The sequence below is a fragment of the Carlito syrichta genome, unplaced genomic scaffold, assembly GCF_000164805.1.
Source record: "Carlito syrichta isolate Samal-C Ts95f unplaced genomic scaffold, Tarsius_syrichta-2.0.1 Scaffold287988, whole genome shotgun sequence".
Classification (NCBI taxonomy): Eukaryota; Metazoa; Chordata; class Mammalia; order Primates; family Tarsiidae; genus Carlito; species Carlito syrichta.
The window spans coordinates 312,104-327,361 of NW_007232084.1; the positions used below are offsets into that span (position 1 = coordinate 312,104).

The 15,258-nt window shown below is 39.4% G+C and overlaps 1 protein-coding gene across 4 annotated transcripts in view; it reads right to left on the reverse strand.

The window, feature by feature from the left end:
* Window positions 1-1,652: 1,652 nt before the first annotated feature.
* The window catches only part of LSM6 (LSM6 homolog, U6 small nuclear RNA and mRNA degradation associated), a 13,822-nt gene continuing 216 nt past the window's right edge, over window positions 1,653-15,258 (reverse strand). For 2 of the 4 annotated variants that reach the window (XM_008053247.1, XM_021710066.1), the window contains exons 2-4: window positions 8,064-8,167; window positions 4,369-4,482; window positions 1,653-2,070 (exon numbers count right to left, since the gene is read on the reverse strand). In XM_008053247.1, coding sequence (XP_008051438.1) covers window positions 2,036-2,070; window positions 4,369-4,482; window positions 8,064-8,157 — 243 coding nt within the window. In that variant the 5' untranslated portion in view covers window positions 8,158-8,167 and the 3' untranslated portion in view covers window positions 1,653-2,035. Of the gene's footprint in view, window positions 2,071-4,360; window positions 4,483-8,063; window positions 8,168-14,001; window positions 14,106-15,258 lie in introns of all 4 variants that reach the window. The other 2 variants (XM_021710064.1, XM_021710063.1) reach the window with 2 other exon arrangements.

The following is a 15,258-nucleotide window of genomic DNA, read 5'->3' on the forward strand; positions in this document are numbered from 1 at the left end:
CTGGGTTGGGGGCACAGACTGGGAAAATATACTTACTCAAGAAAAAAATTCTTCAGCCTAGAATAAATGTCTTTGCTGCAATGCAATTGGAAATCATTCACTGACCTCTAGGAGACTACAGTTAAGAAAAAAAGTAATTTTAGTATTTACACTTTGTTTCACGGTTCTACCCTGTGAAGGTATACACAGGGGACAACTTGCGCTGGTCCAAGTGCATAATACAGTCCTTTATTACCATAAAAATGGTAGCATTTCCCAAAGTCGATCTTGATTAAAAGTAGTTCCATGGTTGAAAATGCGACTCCGCCGTACAGCCATTAAACCAGAGAGATGCCAAGGGGAAAATAAAGACTTAGACACCGAAGGGGAGGTCAGGGAAGAAGTTAGTGAAAATAGGATGCTACCTCTTGGTGGGAGACCACAACGGAGTTGCTTTGTGAGGCAGCTGATGTAGTGAATGAAGGGATGCGGTAACCTGGCAGCCCCACGTATTCTGCAAAACAAATGAGAACATGTGTGCTCCACTTGGAGGGACATCCATTTTCTCCTTAAAAGAAGTCATTTATAAAAGAGCAAATTGGTGATTTGTACTTACAGACTGGACTCTTTTCCAGCCCCTGTCAAGAAGTGATAAATTACTGAAGCATAACACAAAGTGCTTTATTTTCAGTGTGCACAGAGTAAAGGCTTGTGAAATGTTTCTGCTCACCTTTCCCGAGTAATTAATTAAAAAATCATTGTTTCCAATTACTCTCTGCTCTTTAAAATAAACCAAGACAAAATGCCTCATAGACCTCTCCAGAACCAGCACTGCCCCTTCCCTCCCTAATCCCGCCCCCACACCCTTCAGCCAGGGCAATTGTTTCAAACCACACCACCCTCCTGGAACAGGAATTCTGTTTACACCAGGAGGGAAGGGCAAGGCCAACACAATGCTCACAATATTGTCTGGTGTTCATTCAACCACAATGCCCAGATAGATCTGTTGTTTCTAGAGACAACCCAGAAGTGTTCAAAGAAAGAGAGTTGAGGAATGCTCGCTACTAGCTTGTGAAGCCCCCTCTGCAGGGGTCACGTACCCTGGAGGAACCACAGTATGCCAAGCAACATGAGGCCTGGTGCTCTGTTCCTGGACAATGTCATGCTCAAATACAGCTGTGAGGTTAGAGGAAGGCTTCCCTAAAGCCACCTGCCAAGCCAGAGTGAGGAGTAAGCCCTTTCCAGACCCAGCTTAGCAACTGGAACCTGGATGAGTTTCTATGCCCAGGCTGTGCTTTCACCTCACTGAGGGCCACAGCGTGCCCACAAACAGGAAAACAGCCCTGGTGCCGCGCTCCTAAGAGGGAGCAAGAGAACCGCAAGGGCCTCACGCACAGGAGGGTGGCAGGTGACTGCCCACAGGAGGCTCTGCCCCAACTGGCACGAGGTTTATCTTCAGGATTTCTCCAGCACCTCAATTCGAATTCCCACTCCTTTTGTGGAAGTGCTGCTGTCGGCTCCCAGTTCTGTTTTCTATCTAGGTGACTGACTCAGGGGCTGAAATTCTGACCTGTGGCCCCTTTTCATAGCCCCTGACTGAAACTAGATGCCTCTAGAGAACTTGGTCACCCTAGTATTCTATATGGCAAACAAAAGGATGAGCTAAGGGAGGATACCTCTAAAATGCTTTAATTGTATTTCCATACAGCATATAAAATATAAGCATCACTTTAGGCAGCCAGAGAAGAACACCAAATCAAATGAAATGACACTGCTTGAAATTTAAATAATCTTGTAGGAAGAGAGAGATTTTGTCTTTTTTATTCTTTAAGCATTTTGTACACTGATGCAGAGGTAAAAGAAACAACTGAAACTTAAATGTGAAAGATCATGTCACAATTATCCACAATTTTACATATTTATCTTACTCATGTCAGTGAAAAAAATTAACAACTACTATATAAAAACAGGACAAATTATGTCACAAAAAAGAAAAATAGAAAAAACTTCATAAAAAATATATCCAACTAGAAGAAGTACTGCTCTCTTGGTGTCTTCACATCCTTCTCTTCTGTGTGCTGATGTACAACACTGAAAAGGAAAAAGAAATAAATTGGGGGAAAAAAGCTGTTCTTAAGTATCAACAGCAAGTTTAAAAGCAAATGGATTTTGGTCTGACACCTCTGAAATTCAAAATGAATTCCCATACCATTCAATTATTCTAGAACCACTACAAGACTAGTCTTATGAATCTAGACCTGGGTTTGATATCTGATAAAACTATGTCCTAATCTTATCTATGTAACTGACTGACTCCGCAAATTGTGACAGGAAAAATAAACTATGTGTGAAAGTCCTTGGAATCTAAGAATGCTTTATAATTAGAAGTATAAGAACTATGCCTTTCAGAAAGTAAGCCAGTAAATCTACCAAGCTAGATTTCAAATTAAGAATAAATAGCACATTTTCAACCATCTCATTAATACAAACTCTAAACTTGCTATTTACCTTTTTAATCACAACAGGATACATAAGAGCTGAGGAGTTTTGTTTTGATACTAAAGTTCTTATGCTGAGTTCCCAGTTAAAAGTGTCAAACTTCAGTGTTACTCAAAGTTTTGCTCAGCCGGTCCTATCATGCTACCAAACTGAGGTCCCTAGGACATACGGTATACGAGACTAAGACAAAATTAGATGACAGGGTCACTCTGGTCAAGCTTTCACCAGAGGTGTTATCTCCAGTCCCACTCATGCTTACTCAGACTCTGACAGGTTTGTTCAAAGTGAACATTAAGAGATGTCTTGGTCAAAGAACACAGCACAGATTAATCAAGTAAGTCAGGATCCTTTTTAAGGGATAAAGACATGAACTTAACTGATTACATCATGGAAAAGGTGCTATGAAGAAAGCATCCAAATGCCAGCACAGCCCTCCTAGGAAACTGGACAGGTCCTAGGTACCGTTACGCATGTGAAAGGATCTGCCCTATCAATATGCACAAAACTCAACCATCTGGGGACTGCTCTCTAGAGATGAAGAAAGGCCATAACATTTCTTAGTAAAAGGAGGAAGTCAAACAGGAACAATATGAAAAATAGGGGAAGAAATTCTATGAATTGGATGGATTAGAAAGCAAGCAAAAGACATATATAAGAATATGATATGAAGAAATATGGTACTGTAAGAACAGGGCAGAATACTTATTGTAAAAATCAGAATGCTTAATTCATAGCAAAGAGACCCAATTGTTAAGGGAGTTGAAGACATTATCCTGAATTTAAAAAATCAATAAAAATCCATACTCAAGAATCCCAGCATTCCATTTGGGGGATGGGACCAAAAAGTGGGGATTGGCCATGGGATAATTCCTATAATTTTGATGCCTTTCACTCCCCACCAAAAATTCAAATATGACTTTATTGATAACTTTTGGCTTTAAACTAGGTACTTAAAAATAACCACAGTATGGACAACCCCCTCAGATCCCCTCCTGCTCTGGGAGCTTTTTTGTCCTTTCAATAAATCCTACTTAAAAAAAAAAATAATAACCACAATATCACAGCAATATATCAGCTGTTAAAAAACTGAGTGATTTTAGAACTATTTCTTGGGCTGGCTCAGTGGCTCAGCATGTAATGCCATCACTTTGGGAAGTTGAGGTGAGTAGATTGCCTGAGCCAGTGGGTCCAAGACTAGCCCAGGCAACTTGGTGAGACATCTCTCCAATAAATAAAAAATTAGCCAGGCATGGTAGCACATGCCTAAAGTTCCGGCTACTTGGAAGACAGAGGCAGAAGGATCACCAGAGCCCAGCAGGTTGAAGCTGGGTTGGCAGTGAGCGTGCCACTGTACTCCAGCCAGGGCAACAGAGTGAGACTCCAACTCAGAAAAAGAAGGAACTATTTCTCCTACCTATTTTGCCATTTTTGCCAAACTAAAGGTACGAATCTCCACAAAAGCATCTGAATGTTTGAGAAAGGATAAACATGACTAAGTGAAAACTATGCAGACCAAAGACAGCAGGGAAATGGTGCCCATTCTTATAGCTCCAACTTCTAGACTATGAGAGGCAAGAATAAGTGTTGGGAGAAGATAATAAACTATATTCAAGACAACAGGGTCGTGGGTCAGTATGCCAACGCCCCTCAGTTCCTCATCAGCAAAGGAAGGAAAGGAGAAAATCTAGGGCCCCAAACTCCATGAAGTATCTAAAAAATAACCGGTCACATAGAAGAGCTGAGATGTTATAAGCATTTAACGATAATCAAAACAAAGTTAACACCGAACTGGAACATTATCCAGAAAACCCTTTGGTGATCAGGATTACCAACAACAAGGTATGTTTGAATGCAGCACCAATGAAGAGGGGAGAAATGTTACCATGTTACCATTGTTTCCTCTGATAAATGCATCCCCGTACTTATTCTTCAGCTGGCCATTCACATATTCTTCTGTCTGCTCCAGGGCGATATTCATGTAGCCATCCAGGCAAGCCAGGACCCCTGCAGACAGATTTAGTCAAAGAGAAGATATGCAAAGCAAATAAGAGTGGAAAATTACAGAGCATACCTTAGAGCTGACAATCTCTTTATTCATTAGCTGTTAGATGTTTAATATAAAAATTCTCACTATAAATGAAACTCAATAGACTGAAGTGCAAAAACAACTCTGGCAATCTGAATGAAGGCCAGGGAAGCAGCCACACACCCTCTACTACCAGGAAAAGCAACCAACTGCCACTTCCCTCATGGTATGTATGATCACACAGCAACTTTTAAAGCACTCGCACAAGTAAGATGATAGGAATACCCCAACTAAAACACCATTCTTTAAAGCTAAGCCTAGGAATGGGCAATTAGGCATGAACAAATGATCCTCAGTTCCAGTGGCACCTCTTACTTTGCCACTAAGTGAAATACGGGTCTGGCAGATTTATTTCATTCTTTCACAACACCTACTGCAGCAGATGAATGTACTTCAGGGTTAAGAGGAAGTCTCCACAATCTGTTAAAATAATAGACGAGGAGACAGCAGGTGCTCCTGAAAGAACATCTCAAAGCTGTGACTCACAGGGAAGAGCAGCTTGAGAACAGAGGGCGACATATTGCATTGTAACACATTCCATTCTGTTTTGTTACAGTTGGAATATTTTCCAATCAAAACTAATAGAGAAAATGGCTAAAACATTCTAGGGTGCTTTCAAGGAAACAGTTTGAGTGCATCTTTTTAATTGTGTTAAGAGATGGTATAAATCTTGCACAATTTGACCTGGTAACTTTTTCCAAAAGATGAAAATCTGTACGCCTCTAATTCTGTCTCGAATTTAAAGTGGTATTTTTTAGAAAAAAAAAAATTTAAGTGAAGACAAACCTTCCAGATTCGATTCAATTAACCAAGTCAATAGCTTCATTTAAAGTCTTAACTTCATTAATATGCTCCTCACTCTCTGCCTCTGCCCCCATTATCCTCTAAACAAAAAAGTTTTCTGTCAAGATTGTGTGTGTCATGAGAGCATAAGATATTAATCTAACAGAATGCTGCTAGAAGCTGTAAACTTTCAAAGACTCAGAATGAATTGGGAACAATTATTTCCTGGCAAAGGAAGCTTAAGATACAACTTTAGTTTGCTTCCTGCTGTATTATTTTACATATGGATCACGATTATAAATGAGCAAGAAACTTCTGAGACATGACATCAAATCTATTTGAAAACCAAAGATTTCAAAATAAAATGTTCACTTCTAATCAAAACATCTTTTCTCACAGCAAAGTTTTTTTTTCTTTTAAAATCAACTTGCCCAGGTGGTTAGAAGTATAACTCCCTCCTTTCTCCATCAAACTTAAAGAGAACTGCTACAGAGATTTTTTTTTAACCACAAAATAAGCACATTCTTTTAGTAAGGCTGTCTCACAATATCAAACATTTTACTGTAATAATATAGAGGCCATGAAGAGACATTCATAAAGGGAAAAAAATTATGGTTACTACTCATGTGAAAGGCTGTTCAGTTTAACTAGTAAACAATAAATAAATAAACACAGATATTACTTGTTGCCAAGTAGACTGGAAAAGATGAGCAAAAGCTAAAAAAAAAAAGGGTTGGTGAGAACATGGAGAAAGATAAACCCCAGTGTCCTGATGAAGGCCACTTGGCACACTCTTTGACCCAGAAATCCTAGCACAGGGAATTTGGTCTAAAGAGATAGTTGGTCAAGTGTTCAAGATATATGTTAAAGAAGCAGAGTTGTTTATAACAGAAAAAAAAAAACCAAAAAAAAAAAAAAAAAACCCAGTAAACATCTAAATGTCCATTAATAGGAAATTGGTGAAAGACAGAAACAAAACTATGGTACATCCACACAAGGAATTCCTATGTAGTCATTAAAAACTCTATACTGCAAAGAACTAAACGTATTGTTAGCATTAAAAAAAAAAAAAAAAAAAAAAATCAGGCTGCATGCACAGCTGATTCCATTCATGTAAAATTATCTTATATGGAAAGTCAAAATTGGTAAGGTCGAATATCTCTGGAGGGTAGAATTTGGGGAGATTTTGCTTTTTCTATAGCTTTTCTCCATTATTAGCTTTTAAATTTCTAAAAATAAAACAAACATGTATTACCCTTATAAATAAAAACATTTTCTCTAAAGAGTATTGGGAAAAAAGCTGGTTTATCTATCTCTTCAATTAAGTGGTACTGAGAAGATACTGAATACAATGTCCTCACTCAAATCAATTATCAGAATCAACTCAAATCCCTAGAAGTCTATTAATTCCTTTTGACTCATCCAGCATTCATGAGAGGCAGTACATAGGGACTTTACAGTGTCTCAGTAGTCAGTATAAATCCATTAGTTTTGCTACAAAAATCAAATTACACCAGAGATAGGTTACTAATATAAAGAAACTAAATAGTACATAATCACCTAAATGCTTTCCTAACAAAGTATCTGAGTCAAGCTTGAATTTGAGTCCCAGCCCCTCCCTAACTAGGTGGAGATAATCAAGACACTTCAGAGGAATTATGTGAAAATAAAAATGTATTAAAATGACTATCACACACAGAATGTAGTAAGCTCTCGATAAATTATGTTTATATTTGTGGAAAAAGCTGAAGATATTACTATTACTATTTTTCTAGAAAAGAGTCTAAGAAAGAGCCACAAAACCCTATGCTATGGTTTAAATGTGTACCCTCCAAAATTCAGGTGTTGCCAATACGATAGTATCAGAGGTGGGGCCTTTAAGAGATGAGCGGGCCATGGGGGATCTTTTCTCATTCGCGGGATGAAGACCCTTACAGAAGAGGCTTTACGCAGCATTCCACAGCTGGTCCTTCAGTCGTGTAAGGACACAGCATTCCCTCCCTCCGGAGGATGCAGCCCTCACCAGACAACTGAACCTGCTGGTGATCTTGGATTTCTCAACCTCCACAGCTGTGAGAAAATAAACTTCTGTTTCTTAAAAAGTACCCAGTCTGTGGTATTCTGTTATAGCAGCTAAACAGACTCTGCTAATGAATTAGCTATACCTGTGAAATATTCCAGGTTTATTAACATACTTTAATTTTGGAAGATTAGAAATTTAGTAACTTTAAAAAATGGAATTTGATAATTCTTCCCATAAAGTTAATTTCAGAAGTATCATAGTCTCTTAAAAAACATATTCTCTACAAGAACAGAGAAGCATCTTTGGCTATTCCATACATTCTATGAGTGGGAAGTTCATGTTGTAAAATGACACTGTCTAAATAGCTGCTTGCCGATCTTGAACACCTCTGTAAAGACAAAAGCTGCCATACCAAGATGTTCTTCGTCTAGTTGTTCACACCTGGCTATTAGTCAGGAGCTTAGTCACATGTGATTTCAACGCAGAGACAGGAAACAGAAGTCACACAAATCACGCTAAAAGTCAGAAGTACACACTCTACTGTAGCTGTCTTTCTAAAAGGAACCATCTCAGAGGAAGAAAAAGATGAACATGAACTGCTGACCACCAATACTTTTTTGTAAGAGAGGAATAAAAATCAGTAAGTCACATTTACTCATTTATACTAGTGAAAATGAAACATGAAAATATTACCTCGATAATCCACTCCAGAATTTAATTTTACCACAACTGGCCGCCCGATGATTTGCTTTAAGAAGTCACTAGGGGTTTGCTTCCGAAGACTCATTTTAACAATCCTAATCAGAAATATGAAAAGGAGCAATAAAGGTAAAGACAAAAGTTGATTATTCAACAAAAAAACCTTAAAGCCGTAAACATATTTACATATTTTCAGTCCTTATTAGGAGCCAGATACCAAGCTAAGCATGCAAATGGACTGTCTCATTCAGTCCCCATGACAACCCCATGACATGGTCTGCAGAGATAGCCCTGGGTTTACAAAGCACCTGCTCTTAACCACTTGTCACAACTGCCACTTGTCACAACTGCCTCACACACAGTCAGTATACCCACTACAACCACCACCATCCATGCATTCAATGGTTATTTCATGCTGAGATTCTGCTGAGGTTGCTATACATACTAGCAAATGTAATCTTTACCAGAACCCTGGGAAGAAGGTCTTAACATTCCTATCTTGCTGATGAAAATAAAGGCACAAAAAGATTAAATAATTGGCCCCAAAATGTGATAGAGCATTCAAGCTCAAGTCAGTTCTATTTATTACATAGGGTAGATATCTATGAACAACTGATGCTAAATGCTATCTCTGAAAAAAATAATTACCATCATAACCTAAAGCTAACATTTGAGTGTACCATATACCAGCACTTTTCCAAGCACTTTGTATATACTAATCCATTTAAATTGCACTACCCTATAAGGTAGGTGTTGTTTTCATCCTCATTTTACAGGTGATGAGCTAGACACAGAAAGGTTAAACACCCTACTCAAGGTCACACAGCTAGGAAGTGAACAGCCAGCCCATGCACGTAATCACAATCTTAACGGCTTTCTGAAAGTCACTAATGCAGCCAAAGATTTTTAATTACTCTATTATAATTATACCAGATATGTTCTCCAAATAAAAAAGGAAAAAAATCTTAAAATTCAGTCTAAAATGAGTCTAAAATAAAGAGACAGCATTACACACCCAAATTAATCATATCAAAGTAGCCCATCACTCCTTTCAAAATCCACCTTTTGTTATAAACAACTATCTCTCTCAAAATATTTTGATAAATTAACAAAACTGTAGTTACTTAAGCAAAAACTGAGCATAAAAAAATTTTGGAAATGAATTGTTTTGTTTCAGTCAAATTCAACATCATTATTTAGTAGCCATATAGTACTGAGACTTAAAAATCTGTATGAACACAGTGTTTTAAGGATTCTCTTCAAGATCTCAAGTTGTTCTTTGTTTTCAAATTTTTCATTAAACATTCTTCCATTAATAGCACTGCTTATTTCACTCCATGTCCATCCACTCAATAATCTAAACTTGCATGTAGTAGGACTGTTGTTTAGAGATATTCTCAAAGTGAATTCATGCAGGATCAGCAAGTAGAGCAAGATGGAACACTAGGTTATTGGATTTTCATTTGTTCAACAAATATGTTCCTGTACACACTAGGCAAGGAAATTCAAAATCATGTCATACACAAAGGCTCTGACCTTAAACAATTTAAAATTTAGAGGACTTAGAACTTAAACGCTTGTTCAAAGAGGGTACATAAACAAAAGTAATCATAATTTAAGTAAAACATTTCCTTAACCAGGAAAAGCCAATATCCTAAGTAAAATAAAAGAAAATACAAACTTCAGAAATGATTTTTGAATTTTGGACTGTCATTTGGATTATCCACACTAGCTCCAAGGCTTGCAAGATGTTTTTAAAATGTGATCAACTGATTATTTTGCTCAACAAATTTTAATTTAACTTTTCCATTGAATTGCCAGCTTATTTTTTCAGTTCCACAATCTCAGTAAGTAACTAAAATTACAACTACTATTCAGGACAACCACTATTCATTCATTCTGAACTCAGACCACACAACAATTTTATGCTGTTTTGAGTACAAAGAGAAAAATTACAAAGTAAATACTGTAACAGATTCAGTACCTTTAATGAGTTTGGTTAAAAACAAATAAATCTTCCCATTCATCTATAAACTTCCTTTTTATGTTTAAACATGGGCTGCTTTGCGGCTGAACACATCTAGAGAGAATATTAACTCTGAAAGCCTGATATACTCATGAGTCTTACATTTATTTCCTATCATAGATACCAAATCCCATTATGTCAGTTTATTCATGCACAAACTGAGATAAAACTAGCTGTTTGTGTTTAAAAAAAACAAACATTAAAATCCATTGTGATGTGGAAATCTAGTTCACAGGGCTATTATAGACTAATTATTAGCAGTTTCACCTACTCCTGGACTATTTACAATTTTGGATGAAAAAAAATTTGAAAAGCAAAAATTGGAAGGAGAGTTCAAAATTAATGACCATCAGAAAAATGAATACAAATCTAGAGTATCAGTTGTGTTTGACAGTACCGGTTATTTTAAAGATGTTATTAACTTTCCACACCGTTTTAAAAACACAGGTATGTTCTTCTAAGCTCACCAAAGACAAACCTCTCCATTAAGCCTCATCTTTAGTCCAATTAACACCAATATCTTCCTGGAAACAAGCAACACTTCCAGCTTTCAGGGAGCACCTGCTAAGCGTCAGGCACACAGAGCTGTGGATGTCACACAGATAAGACATGGCCCTGGGCCCTCAGAGTTTATATTCTGGAGGGAGCAAAAAACACGTGAATGGAGGATTTTACAAAGGTGGTACATGCTTGGATACAATTATGCACAGAGGACAGGGCAGAGAAGATTTTTGCCCCAGACAGGCAGATCAAAGGATTACTGGGATGACAACACCTGAGCCAAATTTGAAGGCAAGCTGAAAGTGGTCCCCCAGCAAAAGAAGTCAAGAAGGGCACTGAACACGTGCTCAGGTTTGAGGATGAACATTTCACAGGCAAGGAGACAGGGCTGCAGAAAAGGGCCGGGCCACAATGATAGAGAGCCTCTAGGGCAGCTTCCCAAACCTGAATCATGTGGGTCACTTGGAGATTCTACTGGGAGTTCTAGAGTGGGACCCAGGAGCCTGTTTGCACAAGCCTAGGAAATTCTTACGAATTGGCATGTGAGAGAAGGACTGCTGTCACTGGTGGAAACGGGAGGGTTCTAAGCAGGAACTTGGTCCATTTTCTGCTTGCGACAGCACAGTGCAGCTAGGCCATCTCACTTTGTTCTGACATCATGTAGTTTGGCATTTAGTTTTAATTGATATAACCTGTCACTATGTACACTCTTCTATATCCTTTATTTTTGTTTATATAGGTCTTTTCTCCCTCAAAATACTGAAAGTCACATAAAAGGAGGGACACTAACAAGCTTCTCAGTTCTCCTGAACATCTACATTCTACTAAATCTCTTGAAAAAATACTTTAAACATTATTTGAAAAGAGTACGGCTGCCTCCAACACATTGTATCCATCACTTTGCAAAGTCGTATCTTTTACATTACTCTTCATTAGGCTTCTTTGGTACTCCCTGTTACTTAATGACTTGCCCATAAATCCATTTTGTATGAGTAAATTGGTCTTGACACCACAATTTTTCCCATCACTTGGCTCAAGTAATTTTAAGTTTTCATCTTTTAAATTGGATGAGGCAGAAGTAACAGCTCTGACAATTTCTGAAGCAAAAGATAAGACTCTTGAACCATAAACACATAAGAGGAAAAGGACCTTTCTTCAGGGTCACCTTGGTAAAACTTCTCCCTTCAAAATTAAAGTCATAATCACTCTCCATACCTCCTCTCCCTCCCCTGACTCCTACTCAGGCTTGTTTTAAATGACCTATTTTCATAAATGGCAATTAAGCCAAAGGCAGTATATTTTCTGTCATAAGCTACTGAGAGATCCAGTATGAGAACATCTGCAATCTGCTCTGCAGAGTTTTTTTTTTTAAATAAAAGAATGGAGAAAAAAAGAACCAATTTTATTCATCTAAGTGCTAGGCATGTCGGATTCATAAACAACTCACATAGAAACCCTGTGAGGTAGAAAGTCAAGCCAAGACTTGACCCCAAAAGCCCAAGTCCTTTCAAAGGAACAGCTACCCTTCTGAACACGCTAAGATTCTCCTGTTAAACTGAAAAACGACCACAGAGATGGTGAAGGAGTGGTGAAAAATCCAGGTGAAGAGCAGGAGCACTTGGGGAAAAAAATACCCAACTGGCAAAACCCCAGAAATGAGGCTGCAATATAATGACCAAAGGGAAAGAAAGAGATCTAATGTGATTTTGAATTATGCCACAGAGCAGAAGACACAAAATTCTTATTTTTTGGCAATGTGACCTGTACACTTTCTCCTTTTCCTGGAGTGTAAACTTTCACCCTATTCATAGTTTAGGGTGAAAAAAATTCAAAAGCAAGAAATTGCAAGGAAACATCACAATGCCAGTAAACACAGCACTGGACTAACAAATCGTCTGAGTTGGAGCAGACACTGAGAAGAACAGTGCTCTCAGTAGCCGCCCTCTGAGATCCTGGAGTGCCTCACTATTCCTTGAAGGCACCATCCCAATCCCTCCTTCCCACGCAGTGGGGGCTACTTCCCTCCCTTCCTCTCAAGGGCCACATGAATCCATTCAGAGCCCCTCTTTCCACTCTGTGTTGGCATTTATCAGGCTGTTTTATAATTTTCCTGTTTGCTAACCAGTCTCCCATGGTGGTTCTAAGCTTCTCGGAGACAGAAAAAACATCCTAATTATTTGGTACTCCTGCACCTAGGACATTGCCCAAGTCTGTGGAAGACATACTCAAGGCCAGCAAAATCTCTGTGCCATCCTCACAGCCCAAACTATGGGTACAGTACAGTAATCATGCATGTATTTCAACAGCTACCAGAGATAGAAGTATCTCTATAATTGACCACCAAGTAAAAGAAAGACAGAGAAGATAAAATAGAAACGCTTCTGTATTATTCAAGAATCAGCTGCATCCAAATCTACAGAGATGCATGTTAAAATATAGATTCTTGGCTGGGTGCCATGGCTTATGCCTATAATCCCAACACTTTGGGAGGCTGTGGTAGGAGAACTGCTTCAGCCCAGGAGTTCAAGAACAGCCTAGGCAACATAGTGAGGTCTTGCCTCGACATAAAAATTTTAAAAATTAACTGGGCAGTGTGCAGTGTCTTGGAAGGCTGAGGCAGAAAGGTCACTGAGCCCAGGAAGTGGAGGCTGCAGTAAGCTGTGACGGTGCCACTGCACTCCAGCATGGGCAACAAAGTGAGACCCAGACTCAAAAGAAAAGAAAAAAATGCAGATTCTTGAAATCTACTCAAGAAAAAAGGAACCATGTTTTACATTTTATTAAATTCCCCAGATGACTCCTATAAGTAAGTGGTCTCAACCTGGGTGATTTTGCCTCTCACTCTCGTGGACATTTGGAAACGGCTGGGGACACTGTGAAGTGTCAGAATTGAGAAGGCTGGTGCTACCAGTATCTAAGTAAGCAGAGACCAGGGTGCTGCTAAACATACTACAACCTACAATGTGCAGGATACCCCTCCACACCAAAGCATTACTCAGCCTAAAATGTCAATGGAGGTTGAGAAATCCTGCTATCAGCCCTATATTCAAAAAAATGTTGTTCTTTGGTCTTAAAGCAAGGAGTTTAAGAAGGTGGAGTGTATATTATAACTTTTTAGGGATGTTTTATTCCTACAAATAAGGAATCAGAAAACAACTGTAAAATCTTAAAGGGGCTGCCGTTCTAAATAACTGACTTTTAGTCCAGGCCACAAAAATGTTCATGTTCCCATTCACATTGTTATGGGTCTCTCAGATGACTAAAATCTTTGTTAAGACTTTGTTACTCAGGACAACTTTAGAAGGAGAGAATAATCCAGGTGATGTAAACATATTTTAAATTCTATTATCTAGTATGCCACAGTTCAGTGAGAGACTGCCTGAAACAGCACGGGGGAGTACTCACTCAGGAGGCAGGAAACCTGAGTTCTAATCCCAGCTCTGCTACTTAATTAGCTGTGTGACTTGGGTAACTCATCATTTCACCTCTCACGACCCCAGGTTTCTCATCTGCAAAATAAGGGAGTGATGCTAGATGACCACTAAAGTCTTTTCCTGTGCTAACATTTAGTTAGCCAATGCAGTAACTCCAATAATACACACACACATATGCCTCTGAAGATTCCTGCATCAAATTCCAGCAAGCAGAAATGCCAGACACCACCCTCAAAAGTAATTCCAAAGTGAGGCTCCACCTTGCTGGTTGATGTTAGCAATGTATTACACGCTACCACACTTTTGGTGAAACAAGCAGGTACAGTCGGACATGAACGATGTAAACTACTAAAACTTTTTTTGGAAAACAATGTAGCGATGTCTATGAAGACCTAAAGTAAGATCTTGGATCACAGCATCTAATCTGAGAATTTCACTTCTGAGAATCTATTTCAAGGAAATAAACTCAAGAACGGGGGGAAAGAAGCTTACCAAAGTACTATCTGGATGCTAAAATGATGCAAAAACTCAAAAACCAACCGAAATGCTCCCAGTCTGGAAATGGTTAAATAATTTATGAGACCTACAGTGATGGCCTAGGCAGCCAATCACAGGAAGATGCAAAATCAGAAGGCTACTTAGGACGTTTTTAAATGGAAGTGGAAACCAAATATCCTATTAAGTGATAACAGGTGCCGTCTGAGTTCAAGTAGAAAACCAGCACATCCAAGAGAAAAGGAAATTGTTGGTGAAAACGTTCGTGAGTAGGATTTTCTTCCTGAAAGTCTTCTGTTTTCAGTTTTTCCACAATGGTCACGTGTTACTAAGGGGGGCAGGGTGGGGTGAGTCACTAGGACCACCACTCGAGTCATCCTAATCGCAGGCACCCTAAACAAAGGCACGTGCTGTGCTCGCGCGCAGGCGCGCGGACACACAGGGACCCCTGGCGATAGGACTGAACGCCCTACGAACGTGGGGACCCCTGACAAGTTGGAGTCTGGCTCTTAGTCCCCACCCCGAGGCGGTGGAGGCCCCGCCATTCCCTGCAACCCTGGAAACCGGGCGAGGCCCGGGCCTGGGTCCGGGGTCCGGGGTCAGCTTTCCCGCCGGGCCCCGGGGAGGGCGTCGGGGCACCCCGGTGGAGCTTCGACTCCCCGCAGCGGCCTCGGAAGCCGACTGGGTGGCAGCCGGGACGGAGCCGCTCGCCTTCCAGCGGCCAGGCCGCGCT